Source organism: Toxorhynchites rutilus, chromosome 3 (assembly GCF_029784135.1).
Source record: "Toxorhynchites rutilus septentrionalis strain SRP chromosome 3, ASM2978413v1, whole genome shotgun sequence".
NCBI lineage: Eukaryota > Metazoa > Arthropoda > Insecta > Diptera > Culicidae > Toxorhynchites > Toxorhynchites rutilus.
The window spans coordinates 227049789-227070442 of NC_073746.1; the positions used below are offsets into that span (position 1 = coordinate 227049789).

The following is a 20654-nucleotide window of genomic DNA, read 5'->3' on the forward strand; positions in this document are numbered from 1 at the left end:
GCTTGTTATGCGATTTAATGTTTGCTGGGTATCAACTCGCTTCCTCCCCGACGCAACGAGCAATCTTTTTGTCTAAATTCGGGCGTTAGCTCATAATGTGAGTTGATGCGTAAAATGAATTATTCTCCATTTACCGATAATAGGCATTAATTTTATATTATATTGTATGTTGTCCAATCAATTCGTGCTCAATTCATGTTTTTATCGTGTAGGTCTCACTACTAACAATTTGTGTAATTGTGGTCCAGGATGTCATAATATCGAGTATGTTTTTGGTTATGTAAAAATGCAATAAATGAATTTAAATGGCTGCTGATTTAGAAGATCGAAAGGGTATACCCACGTAAATCAGATTATGTTAGCTCGCGATCTTACAGGGCTATAAAGTTATTACAAACAATGTCGAAGGAGATAATGCTATTTTTATCTATAATATATTTTTGTAGTTGTTGGCCCAGCCAAAGAAAAAGTGATACTGTTACCGACCAGTTTATTTATTTACGGCTTCGATCGATAATAGCAAGAACATAATCATTGTATTCAATAATGTAGTTATAAACAACCTACAAATCAGTGGCCTTTATAAAGCACTGGCTTTTCTTTTCTGGTGACCAACAATGTCGGAGTTGTTTCAGAAATGGATCTGAATAATATTCAATTTTATAAACACATATACAAAGGAAAACTCTACATTTACCTCCGACAGTTCTTTACAGAAAATAATTTCAATCACGACAAACATTACCAATTTAAACAAATCAATTTAGAAATTTTCACCCGCACGCGTTCTGTTTACATTTTTTTTGACTTGTACCTTTCTCTTTCCGCTGAAAGACGTTTCGACGTTTAGAGTCCTTCAAACGTAGGCTGGCGGATCGTTGTGCGGTATTAGATGAAACTGTTGCCAGTTTGCTCGATGTCGCTGTGGCAACAGTAGTCATAGATTGATTTGACTCAGGCTTATATTTATTTAGGCCTTAACTAATTAGACTTGTGTTTAAAAATGATACATGATGATTCTTGATCTTCTTCTGCAAGGTTGAATAGACAGAAGAAAAGGGTAGTAATGTCTTTAATGGTATTTTTGTGTACATTTTTTAACAGAATGCGGTACCGAATTCTACCACGTTATATCATCTAACCAGTTTACTCTACTACTCGGAAATTAGTCAAGCAAACGAAACCAAAGTTGACATGTGAAGGTTTTAGGGTGCAATAAATGTTTCTATGGTGAATAGACACTGCTCCCCTCTCTCTAAGGAGGGACTGCCATACAAATAAAACATAAATTTCTGCATTACTCGAAAATTAGTCAAGCAAACGAAACTAAATTCAGCATGTGAAGGTTTTAGGGTGCAATGAATGTTTCTATGGTGAATAGATACTCCTCCCCTCTCTCTAAGGGGTCACTGCCATACAAATTAAGCCAAATTTGGGATGTGAGGGTTTTTGGGTACGAGAAATGTTTCTATGATGGTATGACACCCCTCCCTCCTCTGGAATGGAGAGTGGTCCCATAAAAATAATACACATATTTCAACCAAACATGACAATTGAAAATTTTCGGAAAACGGAAATTGGAAAAGTTCGAAAAATTCAATTCGCATATGTTCTACAAATACATATTGACAAGCGTTACTAGCCCATTTGATTTTTGCTTTAACGAAATTTATCTTCGTTCGAAAGTGGTAAGAAAACGTGGATGTGATAACGAAAAATAAATTTTGGGCGAGACGAAGTTTGCCGGGTCAGCTAGTAGTATATATAAAACGTTATTGAAAAATTAAATAAGATTTTTTTAATTTTTTTTTACATTTTCCATATTGTGTGAAAAAATCAATTGGCACCCCTGTGTGTGGGACTGAGGAAAAGTCAAATTAGTTTGTTATTATTTTGTTTCATGCTGAAGTGGCAGATGCACAATACATGAATTCATAATACATATTTTATATTGTAACTATGTAATTATACGTTTACGGGGCTGGAATATTTCAAAAGAAAACAAAATGTCATTCTTTCTTACGAAGACACGCCACTGGCACGGTGCAATGGGATTGAATTGAAATATCGTGGAGAGACACGCCCATGCCTCGCTCAAGCCACGTTGACGCCCCGCTTCAGTGAGTTTTTATAGCTTTGCCGCGATGGGAATCTTTCGAACTGCCCCGTGCGATTTTAGGATTGGAGAACTGAATTATGGACCCGGTTCATTGACGAAACAATGTTGTGGAAAAGACCTAATCTCTCGTGGGATGTAGCATCATTATAATAAAAAAATAAATAAACGAGTGATTTGACTGAATTTTTGTTCAGGACAATAAAAATGTGTTCTCCGTAGCGTATCGGTTTTTAGATTCTATGTGAGCACTTTATTGATGTTTTTTGGTACAATAATTGGCAAAAAAAATTATATTCGGCATTTCTGATTTTTTACAAATCTTGAAAACCCGTTACGCTTGCTTGGGAAAATGTATCGTTTGTATTGTTTAAATGCATTTTCAACTAAATCTAAATTTGACTAAATCTCAAATTACATAATAAATCGCCAAAAACTATTTTTTTAACCCAGATCGAAGCCCCTTTTAATAAAGTCGCTCATGTAATGAAAAAATAAAAACGAATACAAATTCCCCAATTATTTTTGTTTCTTTGTTTTTCCATGTTTGGATAACTCTAAAAAATATTCGAATAAAAGTCTTTTGAACTGGGAAGATTTTTTTTTTCTTGAAGGCATATCCAATTTGCATCGTACATTCAGTTTTTATTGTTTATCTTTTACACTTATAATTCTTCGAATGACCAATATTGAACAAATATGAATGTTACTGTATTCACTGTAAATTAATCATCTTCCATTTACAAAAAATAAGTAAAAATGCATACAGAATATTGTGTAGCTCATTGAGAATCTCTTGAGTAGTGATTGAAGACCACTTTGAGATCTATCAAATCTTAATCATTACAGAGATATTGGACTTTTTGTATAAGTTTTTTTAGCTCAACTTATATTATTTGTGGGTACCCAACTCATTCTTATTCAAAATATACGCTACTGAGCACAATTACAATACTTGCATTCGGCCGAAGAGGAGATTTTCTACAAAACAGCGAACAAAGAGCAGTTTGGTTCAAAAGAATAGTGGAGTAGTCTGAGAGTATTAATTTGATTGGTTAATACAACAGTATTTGTTAATTACGGAGTGAAACAAATAAACCCTAAACCCAGCCCAAAACTTTAATATTGCTCAACTCATATCGTACCGAGTGTTCGCGACTTTTCAAATTCGATAATTTTTCATGGCCTTGGAAAGCATAATATTGTAATGTTTTGGCTTCAATTGGTGACTTTGTTTATCAGTTACCACTTATCATCGATTCCGTTCAATTTATTATAACTCTATTGGGCAATTAATTCGGTTTAAAGCAACTATGTATGAAAAGTGCATAATTTCTTCTTCTTCTTCTTGGATGGCACTAACGTTCCAGTGGAACTTTTGCCTTCTCAACGTAGCATTACTTGCGTCATTTTTATTAGTAATACTTGGTTGAGATTTCTATGCCGAATAACACGCCTTAAATGCACTCTGGAGTGGCAAGCTCTGGAATACGCATGACCACAGTGTAACCCGGAAGAATTTTCTTTGATGAAAAATCCCCCGGCCAGAACGGGAATCGAATCCGAACCCCCGGCATGATAGTGTGGGACGCTAACCACTCGGCCACGGGAGCACGGGAGCATAATTTAATATCTATATATAAAAATGGAGTGATGTCTGTCTGTCTGTCTGATTCTTATAGACTCGGAAACTACTGAACCGATCGACATGAAAATTGGAATGTAGGGGTTTTTGGGGCCGGGGAAGGTTTTCGTGATATTTTGAAACCCCACCCCCTCTCTAAGGGGGGGCTGCCATACAAATGAAACACAAATTTCTGCATTACTCGGAAATTAACCAAGCAAACGAAACCAAAGTTGGCATGTGAAAGTTTTAGGGTGCAATAAATGTTTCTATGATGGTTAGACAGTCCTTCCCCCACTCAAAGGGGGGGGCAGCCATACAAATGAAACACAAATTTCTGCATTACTCAAGAATTAATCAAGCAAATGAAACCAAATTTGGCATGTGGAGGTTTTAGGATGCAATAAATGTTTCTATGGTGATAAGATACTCCTTCCCCCTCTCTTAGAGGGGGCTGCCATACAAATGAAACACAATTTTTTGCATTACTCGGAAATTAATCAATCAAACGAAACCAAAGTTGGCATGTGAAAGTTTTAGGGTGCAATAAATGTTTCTATGATGGTTAGACAGTCCTTCCCCCACTCAAGGGGGGGGCTGCCATACAAATGAAACACAAATTTCTGCATTACTCGAGAATTAATCAAGCAAATGAAACCAAATTTGGCATGTGGAGGTTTTAGGATGCAATAAATGTTTCTATGGTGTTAAGATACTCCTTCCCCCTCTCTTAGAGGGGGCTGCCGAACAAATGAAACACAAATTTTTGCATTACCCGAGAATTAATCAAGCAAATTAAACCAAATTAGGCATATGGAAACTTTAGGGTGCAATGAATGTATCTATGGTGGTTAGATACCCCTCCCCCCTCTCTTAGGGGTGGCTGCCATACAAATAAATCACAAATTTCTGCATTACTCGAGAATTAATCAAGTAAATGGGCAGGACGAAGTTTGCCGGGTTAGCTAGTAACCGAATAAATAACAGCACCTAATAAAATCCGAAAGTATGTAAACTTTACCACAGTATTATTTTGCCAAAAGAACACGCATTTTGATGTGTAAAAAAACATTCGAAAAACCTCCTACAAAAAATGCAGGAAAATTGAAGACTGAAAAGAAAATCTTGAATATTAGAGTTTTCTAACGCCAGTGATCAAAATTACACCAATGGCTACCGCAAAAAAAAATTTTAAGCTCAGTACGATATGGGTTAATTTTACTACCTGAATTACTATTTTTGGGTATTTCAAAACTCACCAACTGGGTAACTAATGAATGAATCACACATGTTTAGAGTCATATTTTATCATTGCTTTGAGTGACGCTAACAATTTACCAAATAATAGTTAAACAGGAATATAAGTAAAACTTCCACAAGCTAAACACTAAATTACACTAAGTTGGTACGAGGCTCAGGCTTTATATTAATAAAAAAACAGTCTACAACTGACCCAACAAAGGCTTCGTCCAAAACTTCATACAAATATATTCAATATTTGTAAAATGTAAATTTCAAATAAAATTATAATAATCGTTTATTTTACATACCTATTGAAGCCGAAATTGAAAAGTTTCATGGCCTTGAACAATTTTTTACAATTTTTTCACAATATAAATCCAAATCGATAAATGCGAGCAACGAATTTTCGTAAAATAATACAAAGCCGGCTTTGATCTCTAACTTTCTTCACATAGACATATTTTGACAGCGGTACCATGGACGCTATTTTAACACCAATTCAATAAAATGGCGTACTTATCTCTTTGACCGAACGGGAGCGCTGCAGTGTCGAATGCCGTTTCATTTGTGGCAGCCATCTTGAATTTTAAAATCGACCCCAGAAAGAAAACATCGCCCACAGGTAGCGCAGGAATAAGCTACTGTTAGAGGTAGCTTTTTGTGACATCATCAGGTCCATACTGGATAATGAAAAAGAAATGACGTAGAAGCGAATGCCAGTAGTGTTAGGGTATACGGGATCGATTCGATTATAAAAATTTACCCCACCTATATATATAACTGGCCTATCTTTCAAAAAAGGGACTAATCAAATCCATGAAGCCTACGACATCGGCTGAAGTTCGGTTGTGTGTTGTGATGAAGGAAGCAGAGTGACAAGTTAAGACGCGTTCAATTATAATTTTTAGTGAATTGTGACGCTAATACGATTGTTCGTTTTCTGGGATAGCTTCAATTCGAACAAACTTTGTGCGGATGAATGAAAATTGCCTCATTGTATCCGATCCAAGCCATTGCTATCGCTATCGTAGCAGTAGAAAAATCTTCAACACAGTGAACATCGAAGGGGTCGAACAAGCGCTTGGGAAAGTGAAGCGGCGGAGGTGGCGACACTGTGAAAGTTGCGAGCGCGGGAATTAATGCCTGCTTTGAAAACTGTCGTCAAAACGTAACCAAAACATCGTCAAATCGCTCGAAGTGGAAAGAAGTCAGTCGCCGAAACGGAATAAACAATAACAATTCGGAACGAAGCATTAGCTTTTTTAACTTTTGGCAAACGTTCCAAAACGTAAAAGTGAGTTTGGGTTTGTTTGATTTTGTATCTGCAGAGAAGTCGTCTATGTGTTGAACTCGAAATATTTGGCCTCTTCGTAAAAGTCTTGGTAGCCTGGGAAGTAGGCTACACATAAATGCCACGGTGTTTATTTTTCGCGGACTGAGTTCACTGTGAAATTAATGGGTTTTTGATTCTGATTTAAACTTCTGGATCTTTATTTGGTTTGACACTTAACTAGAATTCGAAACATTCCAATTAAAAATCATAGAAATTGGCTTGCCGGCAGATTCATTTTTAACGCGGCAAATAAATAAAAGTCTAATCAGAACATTATAATTGTGCTTTACAGAAGGCAATTGTTCCGCGAATTGAGGAAAACTGAAGTACTACCAAAATGCCCCGATTGAAGAAAAAAGAAGTGTCTTCGTCGTCGCCTGATGCTGGGTTAACGCTTACGGCGGGCCGGTCTCGTCGTACAATTAAACCAAACCGCAAATATCTTAACGATAGTGTAGTATTGGCCACCACCTCGAAAGGTTCGTCCCGCTCCAGCAGTCCGGATAGCGATGCTAGCGGAGATGAGTACAGACAGGAAGAGGAGGAGGATGATGAGGTGGTGCCGCGATCGGCAGCCGGAAGAAAAAGTTTGTCTGCGAATCCAGCGGTAGCTAGAAAGGGTCCCGCAAGCGCCACGCCTGGCGCAAAACCCCGTGGGCGGCCGCCAAAGTATGGCACTCCGAGAACGGAACCCGTAAAAAACTTACGGAAGGAAGTTTTGAAAAAGATGGATTTGACTACACTCAATTTGGGCAAAGCTCGGGTGCTGCTAACGCCAATCAACAAACAGGTTATCAAGCGGAAGCTGGAGTTGGAGGAGTTACCGGATAAAGGTAAGATGCTTTAATCTATATTATTTGTTTAATTATATTATTACATGATGAAGCGTAGTGTAGTACCATATTTAAAGGCAATTTAAATATTGCATCATGACTGTGAGATTATGTCAAATAATGTGTGCTTTGCGCAATACTTTTATTCAAAACTCAACAAGTCGCATTTGTCTAGCTGAATTTCAACGACAATAATTATGTCTCAATACTGTCGCATCTTAATAATTTGAAATATTTCATATTTCAATTAGAAAGGAAACTAATTTGACTAACGGCAAATGTAATAAACGGCACAAGAGCCTACCGGATAGTAAGTCGATCTACCAACTGGAATCTGATGTGAACGAATGATATGGTTCATTGTAGACAAAGCTGAACCGATGTTGCCTCATAAATTAAGAAATGTTTACTTCTCAATAGTATGTAGCAGATCACACAGCCAACAAATTTTCTGTAATAATTATCGTTAAACTGTTGAATTTTCTTTCATGTTCTCGTGGAAAATCGGAGCGAAATTCTATGCTTCTTACTTTAAATGGAAAATATCTCTAAGCTGTAAATTTGACAATTTAACATAAACAATGCGAGAAAGTTCATGCAAATAGTCGGAAATTCATTCGCGTTCATTCCAGCAGATGTCAGTGATGTCAGGATAGACGAATGATTGATCCTAGAATCAATAATTCGTTCATTTCTCAGAAAATATCAAAACTACGACTTTGCGATTCTCTCTAGCTTCGTTATTCGTCGTTCGGCATCGTTTAGCGTATCGCATGTTTTGGTACAAAGGGGTCATTTTCGGTCTGACACACCGACGCGAGTATAGGAGTAACTTTTTTGGACAAGTGCCTTTTTTCATATTCTAGAATATTGTTGAATGAAATGTATAAATTAATGTTAGTGGCGTGGAATATTTATTGAATATAATGCCCGGAATTACCGGACTATTCATATTTGATTTCAGTGCTTTTTGTAACTGGATTGAACGGATCCATATATTAACTATTCGTCGATATATTCGTCGTTAGATTTATACGTTCAAAAGCAAAATATAAATGTTTGGCTTTCGTATAGTTATTCGTTAAATATAATGGTCATACATAAACACACTTGTGAAAGAATTTCACTTGTGGAAGAATAGTAAACAGTAAACTTAACTTATCGGTAGCTGTGGTAATTTTTAACAGTTACAGTTTCGAGGATATTTTTTTATAATGGAAAATATCGACAAGAAAACAAGAAAAAGAAAAGGAAGTTCCTAGAAATTCTTTTATATCTTCTTTTTATGCCCCATCTAAAAAAAGCATTAATTCTTAGTTCACCAAGAAAACAGAGACAAAGAATATTAGAAATATGCAAACTTTATATTCCAGTATCTTTATCATCTGGTAATTATCTAGAAGGTCGTTATACATTCTTCTCTTCTATAAAAGATCAGAAAAATACGTAACAACTGCATGAAACGTAAAAAATATGTTTGTTTCGTGCATTCAGTTATGCTATGTTCTGATTCTTACTCCAATGAAACCACAATCGATTAATACGTTTCTATGTTATTTTATATCTCTTTATACTTCCATGAATTATATTCAGTTGCTTACTTTCAATTAATAACAATGAAAACTTCGAATTTCGTTATTTGTGTTGGAGCATCAAAAATTACTCCATTTTAAGGAGGCTGAATTAGATGACTATTAAAACATAATAAAGACGAAGAAAACATATTTTTCGGAGTTTTTTCATTCAATCATACACACTTCTTCAAAAAAAATGCCAATAAAGCCTGAAAAATACACAATGGAAACATTACAGAGAAGTTCAATTTTCGGTCTGACACCGTGCGCGAGTATACGTGTTATGATTTTGCACGCGAGTACAGGAGGGTTAATGGTGTGAGAAATGAATCTTCTGAATCACTCCGAGCACTTTCAGCTTATTGAAGTTTATTAAAAACAATTTTATATAACATCTTTTCCGCGTCCCTGATGCATCAAGGGCAAAAACTTATGAGATTTCGATACAAACTGACACGTCATGTTGGATTTGAATACAATTCAAAATAAAATTATTTTTGAATTTTGTATGTGCGTATTTCTAACCATTGTGAAAAAGAAAATATTTCAATCAAATATGTAAATAGTTTCAAAATCCTCGTTTTACCAATTAGATACATAGGCTCATAGAATATTTATGCTATATAAATTAAAAAATATTTTGGATAACTATCATATGGAGAAAATTTCCGCGAAATCGTAAAGGGTTCATTAAAAATTCATTGTTGACGATCGCGGTATGACTCCACACTTCCTGAAGTTCGAAGCTAGCATACCTCTGTTGTGCGGTGCTATTGCCTATTCAGAACACACTGAACACATCTGAATTTTTTGCATGGAAAAATTCTCAGATGTTAACTTGATTGAGGCGTTACTCAAAACCTGCTTCAGAATCTATAATCTATCAACGAGAATTATTTGTTTTCTCGCTGTTTCAACCGCTTTCGGGGCTAGAAAAAGTGCAAACAAACATAACGCTTTACCTTTTAACTAAATAATTTCAACGATAAATTGATGCAACTGCTGCTGAAACACGATTAATTAATTGTTGACACTAACACTAATTCTTTCTATATGACTTAATTTCCTCCACAGACGAACCACTTCCAACCAGAAGTAAGGAAGCAGAACGGACGAAGGCACGGGAGCCTGAGAAACAAAAGGCGAAAATACCGGTTAAACCAAGTGAACCTGAAAAATTACAAAAGGTGAAAATACCGGTAAAACAAAGTGAACACGAAAGACCACAAAAGCCGAAGGTACTGGTAAAGCAGAGCGAGCCCGAGAAACCACAAAAGGCAAATATACCGGTAAAACAAAATGAGCCCGAGAAACCACAAAGGGCAAAGATACCGGTAAAACAAAATGAGCCCGAAAAACCACAAAAGGCAATCCCAAGAGATGACAAAGCACCTGCAGTCCGAAAAGTACAACCGGTAGCTCCCGCCCCGAAGAAAGGTTCTCCAGTTCAGGCTAAAGTCATCAATCCCGTGGCGGTCAAGAAACAAATGGTGGAAAAGTCGATTCTGGATAAACGGTTCAAAAATGCCGAAAAAACAACGCCTTCGTATGAAGATGAGACTGATGAAGACGATGATGATAATGACTTTGATAACATCGACGATGATGATTATGTTGATGATTACGAGGAAGATGAAGAAGAAGATGATGAGGACGAAGATGACGAAGTTCAAATCGTTGGATTCAGCAGGGGTTCGTCGCAAAATAAGAAAACCACGCGGAAAAGTCCCATGGTGACGAAACCGATTGCAGCCGGAAATGAAACGATAGTGAAGCCGTACGTGAGGACAGTAACTCCTTCAGCGATTGGAAGCGGGCTAAAAAGGAAAGCTATCGAAATGGAAGCGGGAGAAGTATCTCAACAAGTAACGAAACGACCCCGAGGCAGGCCTCCGAGGATTGTTAAACCGTCAATTTCACTAGAATCCGAGGGCGAACATAATTCCACTTTGGATTCCGATTCTGAACCTCTTCTTCGAACCAGCCGTACAAGATTCTCCTCGGACAAAGGATCTGCCACATCATCTCCTCAAAATGTGACGAATGCTGATAAATCTATGAGCTCTTCAAAAACTACAAAAGAATCCGAGATAAACAGAAGTAATCTAACGAAGGCACACAGTTTGCCAGCATTGGACAAAACAAGAATCGTCGGAAAAACATTTGGTCTGAAGTCACCTCTAATTTCATCCGTTGGTAGGCCGATTTTGCCGAAACCAGCTGCCCAATCGACTCCCAAGCCTCATCACGGTGGCTCTCCGGTCGAGAAAAAAAGCAAATCGGAACAGAATCTTCTTGATCCGTTTTGTTCGCCCGAGCGCGACTTGAAGAAAACGGAATCTAACAAACCGAAAACGGCAACAATAAGAATTGTTGACATAGGCGATATAATGAACAAAAAGTCCATCAGTTCACCGGATGTTCGCAAGGTTGGAGCCAGGAAAAGCATGCCAAAATCGGATACGGATGAGGACGAGGAGGATTCAGATGATTTTTCAAGCCCACCACAAAAGGCAAACTCAGCGGAGAAGCCAAAGACTAACAACCAGCTGGTGGCATCGATTTTGGAACGGAAGCGACCGATCAATTTGGATCACTTGCGAGCGAATCGACCGGTCAAGCGAGGTCGACCTCCAAACGTCACCCGGAATCAACCTGCAGCGGAAAGAGCATCTCAGAAACCAACCCGACCGTTGGTTGCTAATGTTGCGGGGGAAGAGGAAATTGATTTTGAGGACATGCTACAAACCAACATAGTTACAGCAAACAAAGTTCAAAAAGTAAACACACCAGGCAGCATGCGAGATCGTCGAAGGCCTTCGCAACATGATGAGAACACCATGAAATCAGCCTCGGGAAATAGAACAGTGCCATCGAACAAAAGTTCTGGTGTGAAAACGCTCGCTTCCAGCAACAACAACAATTATGTGTACAAATCCAACAACAACGGTCGGTTTGGATCGCAAGGCGCTCTCAATCGATCCGGTTCCACAAGTCCCCAGAAGAACCCACCCCGAATTCTCAACTCGACGATGAAACTGGGAGATAATCGACAATTTGCCAAGCTGGTTCCCAATAGCGACAACAAGCACTACTCGATCGATCTGACGGATCCGGATAACAACGTGAAGCTGATAGCATCGCCCGATTCACCTCCTTCTTCTCCCCTCAAACGATCTCCGATAAAAAGCATTTCGCGACCGATTGTGAGCTCGACCGGGTTGCGGAATGCTTCCAATGCACTAAACAAGCCCGTTGGTGGTGCAGTTCAGCGATCAATTTCGTCGCTCACCAGTTCTGCTGGTAGCAGCCCCAAAATGAAGAAAATTACCTGTTATGAAACCTGGTAAGTTCGATGAGACACTAAGTGACTGACACAGAAACTGAATGTAACTTGTATTTTGTTTTCTTTTTTTCAAACAGGTACGTCATCAACATCCCGAACAATGAGAATAAACCGGAGCGACCGTCTTTCGAGATGACGATGATCGGACTGGGCAACGAGGCATCCAAAATTCAGCTTCCCTCGGCGGAGTGGTCCCACAAAATAATTCTCACGAAGCGGAAACTTCCACCGAACGAGGGTGAGGAAGTTTTCAGTGGGGAAGTGGAAGACCGGGCGATCACCGATGAGGAAAAGCGTAACTACGAACCATGCAATATCATGTTCCGCCGGAAGACGGCCACACCGGGCAAATTCAATCTGCAGTACGATCGGGCGGTCATTTTCAAGAACGACACCTTCTTCATAAATGTCGATGGCAAGAATTGTCAACTCGTGGGAGCACCCACAAAGCTCGATGGAACCGAAGATATCGAGACGCTGCTGGCCGTGGTGGACTTTGTTAATTTGAAAAATACCTGTGTCGAGTTGTCGGCTGCCTAGAATAATGGATAGGTTAATCGCGACGACGATATCCGAACAGGGTCTGTAAATAGCCTTCACTAAACATACCATCTAACAAGAGCACAGAGAAAATAAACCGAAGTGGTTTATCATGTCTATAAGAAGAGTGGTTTATGATCGAAAGTGTATCCGTTCAGAGGTAAATATCGTTTGTTTTTTTCTACCATAATCCTCCGTTTTTTCGGATGGGATTTTTTTTAAACATTTTTTTACTCCATTTGAGCAAAGTTTTTGAAAACGACCTTTTCTGATTGTACTAGATATTTATTAGCAAAAACGTAATTATAAGTGATTACGTTTACGAAAGTTTTAGTGAAAATGCAACGTTTAGTTTACAATAAAGATAAGGTGTATACGCATTTCTGGATGCGATATAGGTTATGAAGTAGAAAGTCTATTGAATGTTTTATTTCGAAGTCGATGTACGAATTAATAGCTAATCTGGGGAATTGCACTGCCGAAGTCATAATGTTTGTTGTCGATTTTCCAAATAGGATAATAGCTCTCGTTTGCTATATGAATACCTTTGAAGTTATTGATTGAGATTGTCTAAAAAAATCATTATGCGTTTCATTTTTCAATTTGTGTTTTCACATGTTCGCTGGATTCCTTCTTTTTTCCCCACTGGCTTCGATGCGAACGACGCCTTTGCTGAGCTTTTTATGGAATTCTAGCGAAATGTATAACCCATAGAACTCCAGTCTTGAATGCTTGATTAAATTGGCTATGTCGTTGAGCAGGCAAGTAGATGCTTGTCTGATAACTTCCCACAAATATAATTTCTATTGACGATGAACTGCAGAAGAAAAAACATGGTCTAGACATGTACCGCTGCGTCCATCTGCTGATGGGACAACTTACCGAATCCAGAGGCTTTAAGATCTACGAGTGCGAGTTTATAATGGACATAATTCGCGACGAATCTTAGAAATATTTCGGTTTCCAGGACCTTAGTGGGATTCCCCACTCCGACATCGAGACGAAGCTGAGAGACAAGTTCGTGAGTCGAGTGAACTTTGTTCTAAAGACTTCTGAAGGCGGGGAGGTACGTATGATCAACATTTGTGGTTCCACTGCTGACCTTCTGTTTCGGAATAGTCAAATGGAACAAAATTGACCTAGAAGAACGTGAGATTAGGATGTTAAAAGCATTCAGAGAAACAGACTGCACCATCATCAATCGGCACAGGAAAGAGTGACACTACCACGTAAATTGGAATCGTTGACATTTTTGCACTGTGTTACCCAGGTACAACAACAACGCGATTACTTCGCAGAACGCACTAGCCAAAAAGCGCTATACCAGGCTGTTTGTGCCGTTGACAGAGGATACAGCGCTCTGCACTCGGCGCAAGCGGAGTGTCAGCTCACCTGCCATCACAACCGTCCAGATATGGTTTACGGCAAGACTTAATTTGTCCCAAAGACGCTTCTGAAAGGACCAATGGTGTTGAAAATGGAGAAGGAATTCGGTCATCCTTAGTACCTGTGCGATTAACCGACAATTTCTAGGTCAGGGCCACAAAGCACCAGCATGGAGATACGTGCTTTCCGCACAGTTTCTCCGCAGAAAATTTCTGGTTAAGTTAGCTTAGTCATAAATTAACGAATCTCAGAAAAAAGAGGAATATAGTTCGGAACATTTAGAATCTGGAATCATAATTCATTTGGGTTTGGGAGTTGGTTGAAGGAACACAAAATGTGTTTATATCAATGCAGATAATGTATTGTTTTTTTCAAAAAAAAAAAATCAACAAATTATTCCATTAATGTTTTGACTAATGTTTATACTTTCGTTCGGATCTCATTTATCAAAATTTGGACTCTCTGTTGATCAATATCAGCGGCCATTGTATTCCACCATCCATTCACGTCTGCAGTATCTCTTTGACATCCATCTTCAATTCCGCCCAATATTTTTCGATTGGCAGTCTGACTTTTTTTTTGACTTTCAGCGATTTCTCGATTTTTCAAAACAAAACTGACCAATGAATTTCCAACATCGATAGATACAGTCTTTCCAAACAATTTGCGGTCAAATGATTTCAGATACGCCTACTACGACCACTGCTATGAAACGAACAGTGACTCCAGATTCTAAATGGTTCAAGCCTCATGCAACTTTCAAGTTGACGAAGATGTGATGTGTAGAAATTGTATGCTTGGAGGATCTGCGGTAGCGTACGAATCTCTTCTGCCGTCGAGCAATCAAGTAGATGCTTGCCTGATAACTTCCCCCAAACATACTAACTATTGACAATGAACGGTAGAAGGAAAAAACATGGCCCAGACAACTGACAAGTGCCGCTGCGCTCATCTGCTGAAGGGCAACTCGCCGAATCCAGAGACATTCGGAATGCAACGCGGTGCTGATGTGCAATTTTTTTCACCTAGTTGAACTCTCACTTCTTGCGCACACCTGCGCCCAGACGAATCGACGCGTAACGATACAAAGATGAAATGTTTTGTTGTCAACATCGTTCGCTTTAAACTTCGAACATCCTTACTGCACCGTATCCTTACGCCGGTTCATATATCCAATTTTAAACCGCGCTCAAATCTGGTTTGTCTACATTGCTTTATCTGTTGAGACGGTTGGTATGACAGCGCTCTATTGTTTTTACGCTTAGTTTAGAAAGAGCGAAGACAAAACGGGCGCTAGAATTTGATGTGTGTGTATATAGAATGAGGCGGGCATCACACAAGTAAGAAAGGATGTTTAGTATCTTAATACCGAACTCAAGGAACAATGGGGGCTAAGGGAGGTCCCAAGTATTGTTCCAGTCGTTTTCTCTCCAAGGTCGGTCATCCTTAGCACCTGCGCTATTGTCCTAGCATTGTACGTGTATTCCGCAGAGTTTCTCAATCCTACTTGCCACCTTCTTAATAAAACGAGATAGCTCACTCCTTTCCTTTCTTCTGGAACTGAAAGTGGTTTTGGGCTTACTTGTATTTCCTGAAAAGCTAAGCTGCGATGCAATATTTCAAGTTGCTTTGTGAATTTTTAAGCTGTTTAATGGTCTCCTTCACTTCACTCATCGTAGGAAGTATTACGTCGTTGTAGTTCACTATACCGGTATAGTCCTCCTCAGCATCGTCCTGGTTTCCTGTCTGTGCACTGTTCAAGTGCTCATAGTAGTGCTGTCTCTTTGCGATCACCTAGCGTTCGTGTGTCAAGCAGACGGTACAGATTTTTTTGTGCAAAGCGTTTTAACTTATCTTTTACAACTCTTGAGAACGATGAAGCTGCTCCATCTGCTCGTCTGAAGTTCCGTGATGTAGATGGTGTGTTCATATGCTAGAACTTGTGTTCGTGTTCGATGATAAAATATCTTTGTTAGTGTTCTGTTCATCGGGAACAGAACTTCATCAATGTTTTTTTTTCGGCTCGTGGTGCAGCCTACATTTTTTATCTTGCTTCCCAAAATAGGTCAATGTGTGACGTAATCAAATCCAAGTCGACCAATGCAAGGATTCAACTCAATCCGACAGAATCTAAAATAATGAGTTAAATCCTTGATTGTCAATCATTGCCAATCAATGTGTGGGGAAGGTTCAAAGGGGTTATTTGTGTAATGAACCATGCGCTATTAAGTTTCCAATATAATAAAAGAATCGACCGCATTATTGGATATACTTCCCGCTTTTAGAAGAAAAAATAAAAATCATTTTGAGTTAAATTGTTTTATACATTTTTAATTTTATGAATTCGCAAAACTTGTGAACGGTCAAAGAGAGACTAGCGTAGAAACAGAGTAGATTCATCAAACAACATAAAGACTGAAATAAATAATTTTTCCATACTGTTTGATTCCTTAATTTGCGTGTATATAAGTATTCTCAGCCATTTCGGATAGGCGTGTGCTAAATCGTTTGCGGTAGATCACAAAATTCTTCTTTCATCAAAGGGCCAAATTTGATGCACACTCTTTCAGCCCTCTAGAAACAGACACGATATCAATTTTCACATCGACAACTAAACCCCTCGCTGCTAGCTCTCCCTATGTCATTTCATGCAAGCCCCTCAACTGGACGGGGCAACCTGCGATCGATGCACTTAGTGAGTGTTACGCGTTATATGGACGACCCAGAGTTGTCGGTATTGTTCAAATGTTTTTGATGCAGATTAGGGTAGATTATAAATTACTGGGTTATATTTGTTATGAATGCAATATAAAAATTTTATCGTTTTTTTTCAGGATGCCGTGAACTGGAATGGAACACCGGAAATTTGACTGGATGGAACACCGGAAATTTAACAGATTTTTTGTTTTGGAAAAAAAAACTTATTAATTTAGGATTAGTGTGTTGTGTTTTTGCTGAAAATGTTTTAAGTTTCCAAACTTAACTCGTGAATTTGTAGTATGTAAATAGAAGCACTCAATTTCAACAGACCTATGATTAATAAACATATTCTGGATGCTGGATTTTGAAGATTATCGACATTATAGCACAAGCATCAACTGATAATGATTACTGATAAATAATTTGTAATAACATACTAAACTTTATTCAGTTACAATAAAAATAAAAACAATAGATGATTATAAGGCTACATTACTCGTATCTAAATGCATTCCCAATCCCCTTGGTCGGATAACAATTCGGTTGGAAGACCAGTTTCTTCGAATCTGGGGTAACTTTTTTGAGTTCCACGTTTTTGAACCGATATGGACGCAACCCTGTTTGCAGCAGCAATACAGCACGTGAGATCTGAAGTCGGATTTCGAGCGATAAAGTGTGCCAAAGCTCCGATGAAAGCATCCCCTGCACCCTACGGAATATATTATGTGAAAGAAAAATATTCTCTTACTTCCGTTGCATCACAATCAATATTGGAATAATTTGTTTACCGTAGTATCGACTACTTTGTCAACCTTATGTGGCTTCACGTGTTTGATTGTTGTGCTGATTTTTGAACCGAAAATAGCCCCATTTTCACCGAGTGTAATTATAACTGTTTGGCATCCCATATCGCGTAATTTCAGCAATGCATTTTTAGCTTGCCTAAAAGAAAATTACTTTCAATAACAATTTTTTAAAAACACAAATGAAGTCACTACATCACTGTTCTAACTTCCAACCCTGTAATAAGCGCTGCCTCCAACTCATTAACACAAAATACCGTGCAATACCTCAGAAGTTCATGGGGAATATCGTCCATCGCTGGCGCAGCGTTCATGATAGATACACCCGGAAATGTCCTCAACGCTTCAATTGTAGCAAGCGCAGGAGTTTCAAGCTGACAAATCAAAACTTTCGCGTCGCTCAGTAAGTGCTCACTTTTTTGAACATCCTCCGTTTGAAGCATGTTATTCGCCCCCGCGACGATCACAATTTGATTGTCCCCGTTATCGGCCACATTAATTTGGGCGATTCCGGTGGTCTGCCCATCGACAATTTCCACGCGCTCTAGATTTACTCCTTCGGACCGGAGGGCATCATAGTAAATATTTCCCCACGAGTCGTTTCCTAGTTTTCCGATAATCGCAGTGCGACTACCGAGGCGCGCTGCCGCAACACATTGATTGGCCCCTTTTCCGCCGAATCCCGTTTCGAACCGTGTGCCGTGCAATGTTTCGCCCACCTTCGGGAGGCGTGGAACGTAACTACGTGCGGAGGATTCATTAATGGACTTTCGGCGGCTCAATCATTGCTCTTACCTTATGAAATCCATTATACACGAGCCACACACTACAACATCGTAACTTTTGGACATTTTAACTTAACAACTATATTCTTTATACGGAAATATAGTTTTATCTCCAGCGGACGTAAATAATAATGAATGCAAAAACGGTTCTCCTGTGTGGCAAAAAGCGACAAGTATACTTATCAAATAGAGCTGATAAGAAAAATTATATTGGTTTATGTTTTTATTTCATTTGAGTGCCAAACCGAGTGTTTATTCGAAACGAAGGAGGACGGGAAGCACATCAACTTTTTGCAATGAAAACATTTTCTATTTTTGTCATTCCACCTCCGTTGTCTCGTGTGCTTATTCTACAGGATCAATTCATATTTCATCACAATTTTGTACTTTTGGGTAAATAACCAACATGAATCTATTCGGAAATATGAAAATCATATCGAGTTTTACATTACCATTACTGACGATGATGACGATAGTTGCCGTAATAAAAATACAACCAAAGATTAATTAGTTCAAGCATATTTCATCAGACGTGAATAAATGCATAAAATGTGTGCTGCCGTTTAGTAAATTATTACATTTTGATACCTGTTTGGCGTTCAAAAACTACGTAACAAAAAATTAGTATCTAAATCTGAAATTCCAATGTATTGTGAATTGAGGTGTCGATTATAATTTGTTGAATGGGTTACATTTGCATATAATGTGATCGGAATTCCTCGTAAATTTGTTTGATGTGCTCTATACTGCAATTTCCCAATTGGTAAATAGGTTAAACTTACTAAAATTCCAAGTATTTCCCATTTTTCCTTCTCGCCCTAATGAATTTTATTTCGATTGCTGTAAGAACAGTTATTGATGTTGAAACCATTAAAAAAAAAGAAATGTTCTCTGGTTTAAAACAATTCAAAAAACGCATAATCCTGCGTCAAAAATTATAGAGAGTGATGTCCAAGATACGACCGGATTGTGAACGTAGGAAAATAGAAATAGTTCATGTAGGGCCTGTTCACGAACGTCACCTCACGGTGAAAACAAAATGATTTGTATACAATGTTATACAGCATATACATTTTATTTCGTTTCCACCATGAAGTGACATTCGTGATCAGGCCCGCAATCTGCCCGCATTTATTAGTTGAAAAAGAAACGAAGCTTGAGAATTCAGGGGGTAGTAAACTATAGAAACTTGAAAAAAAATCTGGTTTAGAATGTTCTCTGGAATATCTACTTTACTGTACTTTTCGTCCCAGGGTTCGCCCGATGCTCCATTCCGATGTTACAAGCCAATTAGTGGACCTAAGTATTCACGTAAGGAGCGCGCAACGAATACATCAGTTGCTCACTGGAATGGATATCCTTCTGGCGATTCGTTCAATATACGAGGAGCTAAGTCGTGATGACTTACTGGAAAGATGATTGGGAGACTTCACACAAAATACAAACGAAAGCTCTAATGCTTGTATTTGGCCAATGTCTTCAAAACCCATTCATTGTTGAAAGTTAATTTTGAAAATTGCAGCAAATAAAGCAACTTGTAACTTCACTGATGGCCAACAATAGCAAATATAGCAACTTGTAACTTCACTTATGGTCAACAGGGCGTTTTGGAGATCATGAAATAATTTAAGCTTGAAATTGGACCGGAACAATTTCTGCGGAAAATCTGATAAGAAACGATTCGAACGAGTAGAGATGCGAGTGTCAAAAGCAGCTAGAGAAGCCTGTAAGTCCAACTTTGCGACAAAAAAGCGACAGGAAAATCACCTTTTAAGCGTTGGAAGACAGTTTTATAGTTCAGGGATTGCAGACTGAAGATACGATGTAAATAAACGAAATAAATGTATCCAAAATTTCAAACGCGTTTTTCTCGAAACCATGTTTTGCAAACTGGTGGGAGTTCAACCTCCGGAACGGTCCATCCGATTTTGATGATTTTTTTCCCAGATTCTCCACCAAATTCTCTGTTATCGTACATAGGATTTTTTTTAATATTTTGAAAAATAAATTTTTGGTGAATGTTTTTGTCTCGGTTTTTTTAACCAAGAACACAATTCCTTTATAAAAAATGTCCCCATTTCGTCCAAAATCAATATTTCGAATAAATGGCAGGAAATATACAGTTATACCTCGATATAACGCAACTTTATTTTTTTCTCGTTACGTTATATCGAAGCAAAAATTTTTTTTGTTGTTGATGCAAAACTGCTTATGATTACTAAAAAATGCGCAAAAACTAATTTTCTATCACCCTGCAGTATTTATAAACATTTCTTATGCCCATTGAGGATAATTTTCGTAGACAAACATAATCAGTTTTAAGTAGAGGAAAAGGTCTGAAAAAATTGGTATCAATTAGTGATGACTACTAT

The 20654-nt window shown here is 38.3% G+C and overlaps 2 protein-coding genes across 3 annotated transcripts; one reads left to right on the forward strand and one right to left on the reverse strand.

The window, feature by feature from the left end:
- The first annotated feature begins 5742 nt into the window (after positions 1–5742).
- Positions 5743–17173, forward strand: LOC129777167 (uncharacterized protein DDB_G0283697). Of its 2 annotated transcripts, XR_008743207.1 has the most exons (5): positions 5743–6276; positions 6608–7148; positions 9797–12068; positions 12146–12768; positions 16829–17173. XR_008743207.1 is itself a non-coding variant. In XM_055783260.1 (4 exons), exons 2-4 carry the CDS (start codon positions 6653–6655, stop codon positions 12606–12608), a joined length of 3231 nt encoding a protein of 1076 aa, XP_055639235.1. In that variant the 5' UTR covers positions 5743–6276; positions 6608–6652; the 3' UTR covers positions 12609–13010. The 2 variants fall into 2 exon arrangements, 1 of the variants encoding a protein (XP_055639235.1); XM_055783260.1 differs by lacking the exon at positions 16829–17173 and having other exon boundaries at positions 12146–13010.
- Positions 17114–18887, reverse strand: LOC129777168 (ribokinase). Its single transcript, XM_055783262.1, has 5 exons — positions 18735–18887; positions 18293–18434; positions 17693–18238; positions 17483–17636; positions 17114–17403 (listed from the first exon to the last, which is right to left on the reverse strand). The coding sequence occupies exons 2-5, from the start codon at positions 18346–18348 to the stop codon at positions 17197–17199; spliced, it is 963 nt and encodes a 320-aa protein (XP_055639237.1). The 5' UTR covers positions 18349–18434; positions 18735–18887; the 3' UTR covers positions 17114–17196.
- Between the last annotated feature and the right edge of the window lie 1767 nt (positions 18888–20654).

Coding starts and splice junctions, on each gene's coding strand:
- LOC129777168 (XM_055783262.1), bottom strand. CDS start 18,348: ATGTCCAAAAGTTACGATGTTGTAGTGTGTGGCTCGTGTATAATGGAT. Junction 18,239..18,292: donor TGTATAATGGATTTCATAAG/GTAAGAGCAATG, acceptor CTCCGCACGTAG/TTACGTTCCACGCCTCCCGA. Junction 17,404..17,482: donor ACAAAGTAGTCGATACTACG/GTAAACAAATTA, acceptor TATATTCCGTAG/GGTGCAGGGGATGCTTTCAT.
- LOC129777167 (XM_055783260.1), top strand. CDS start 6,653: ATGCCCCGATTGAAGAAAAAAGAAGTGTCTTCGTCGTCGCCTGATGCT. Junction 7,149..9,796: donor GGAGGAGTTACCGGATAAAG/GTAAGATGCTTT, acceptor TTTCCTCCACAG/ACGAACCACTTCCAACCAGA. Junction 12,069..12,145: donor ATTACCTGTTATGAAACCTG/GTAAGTTCGATG, acceptor TTTTTCAAACAG/GTACGTCATCAACATCCCGA.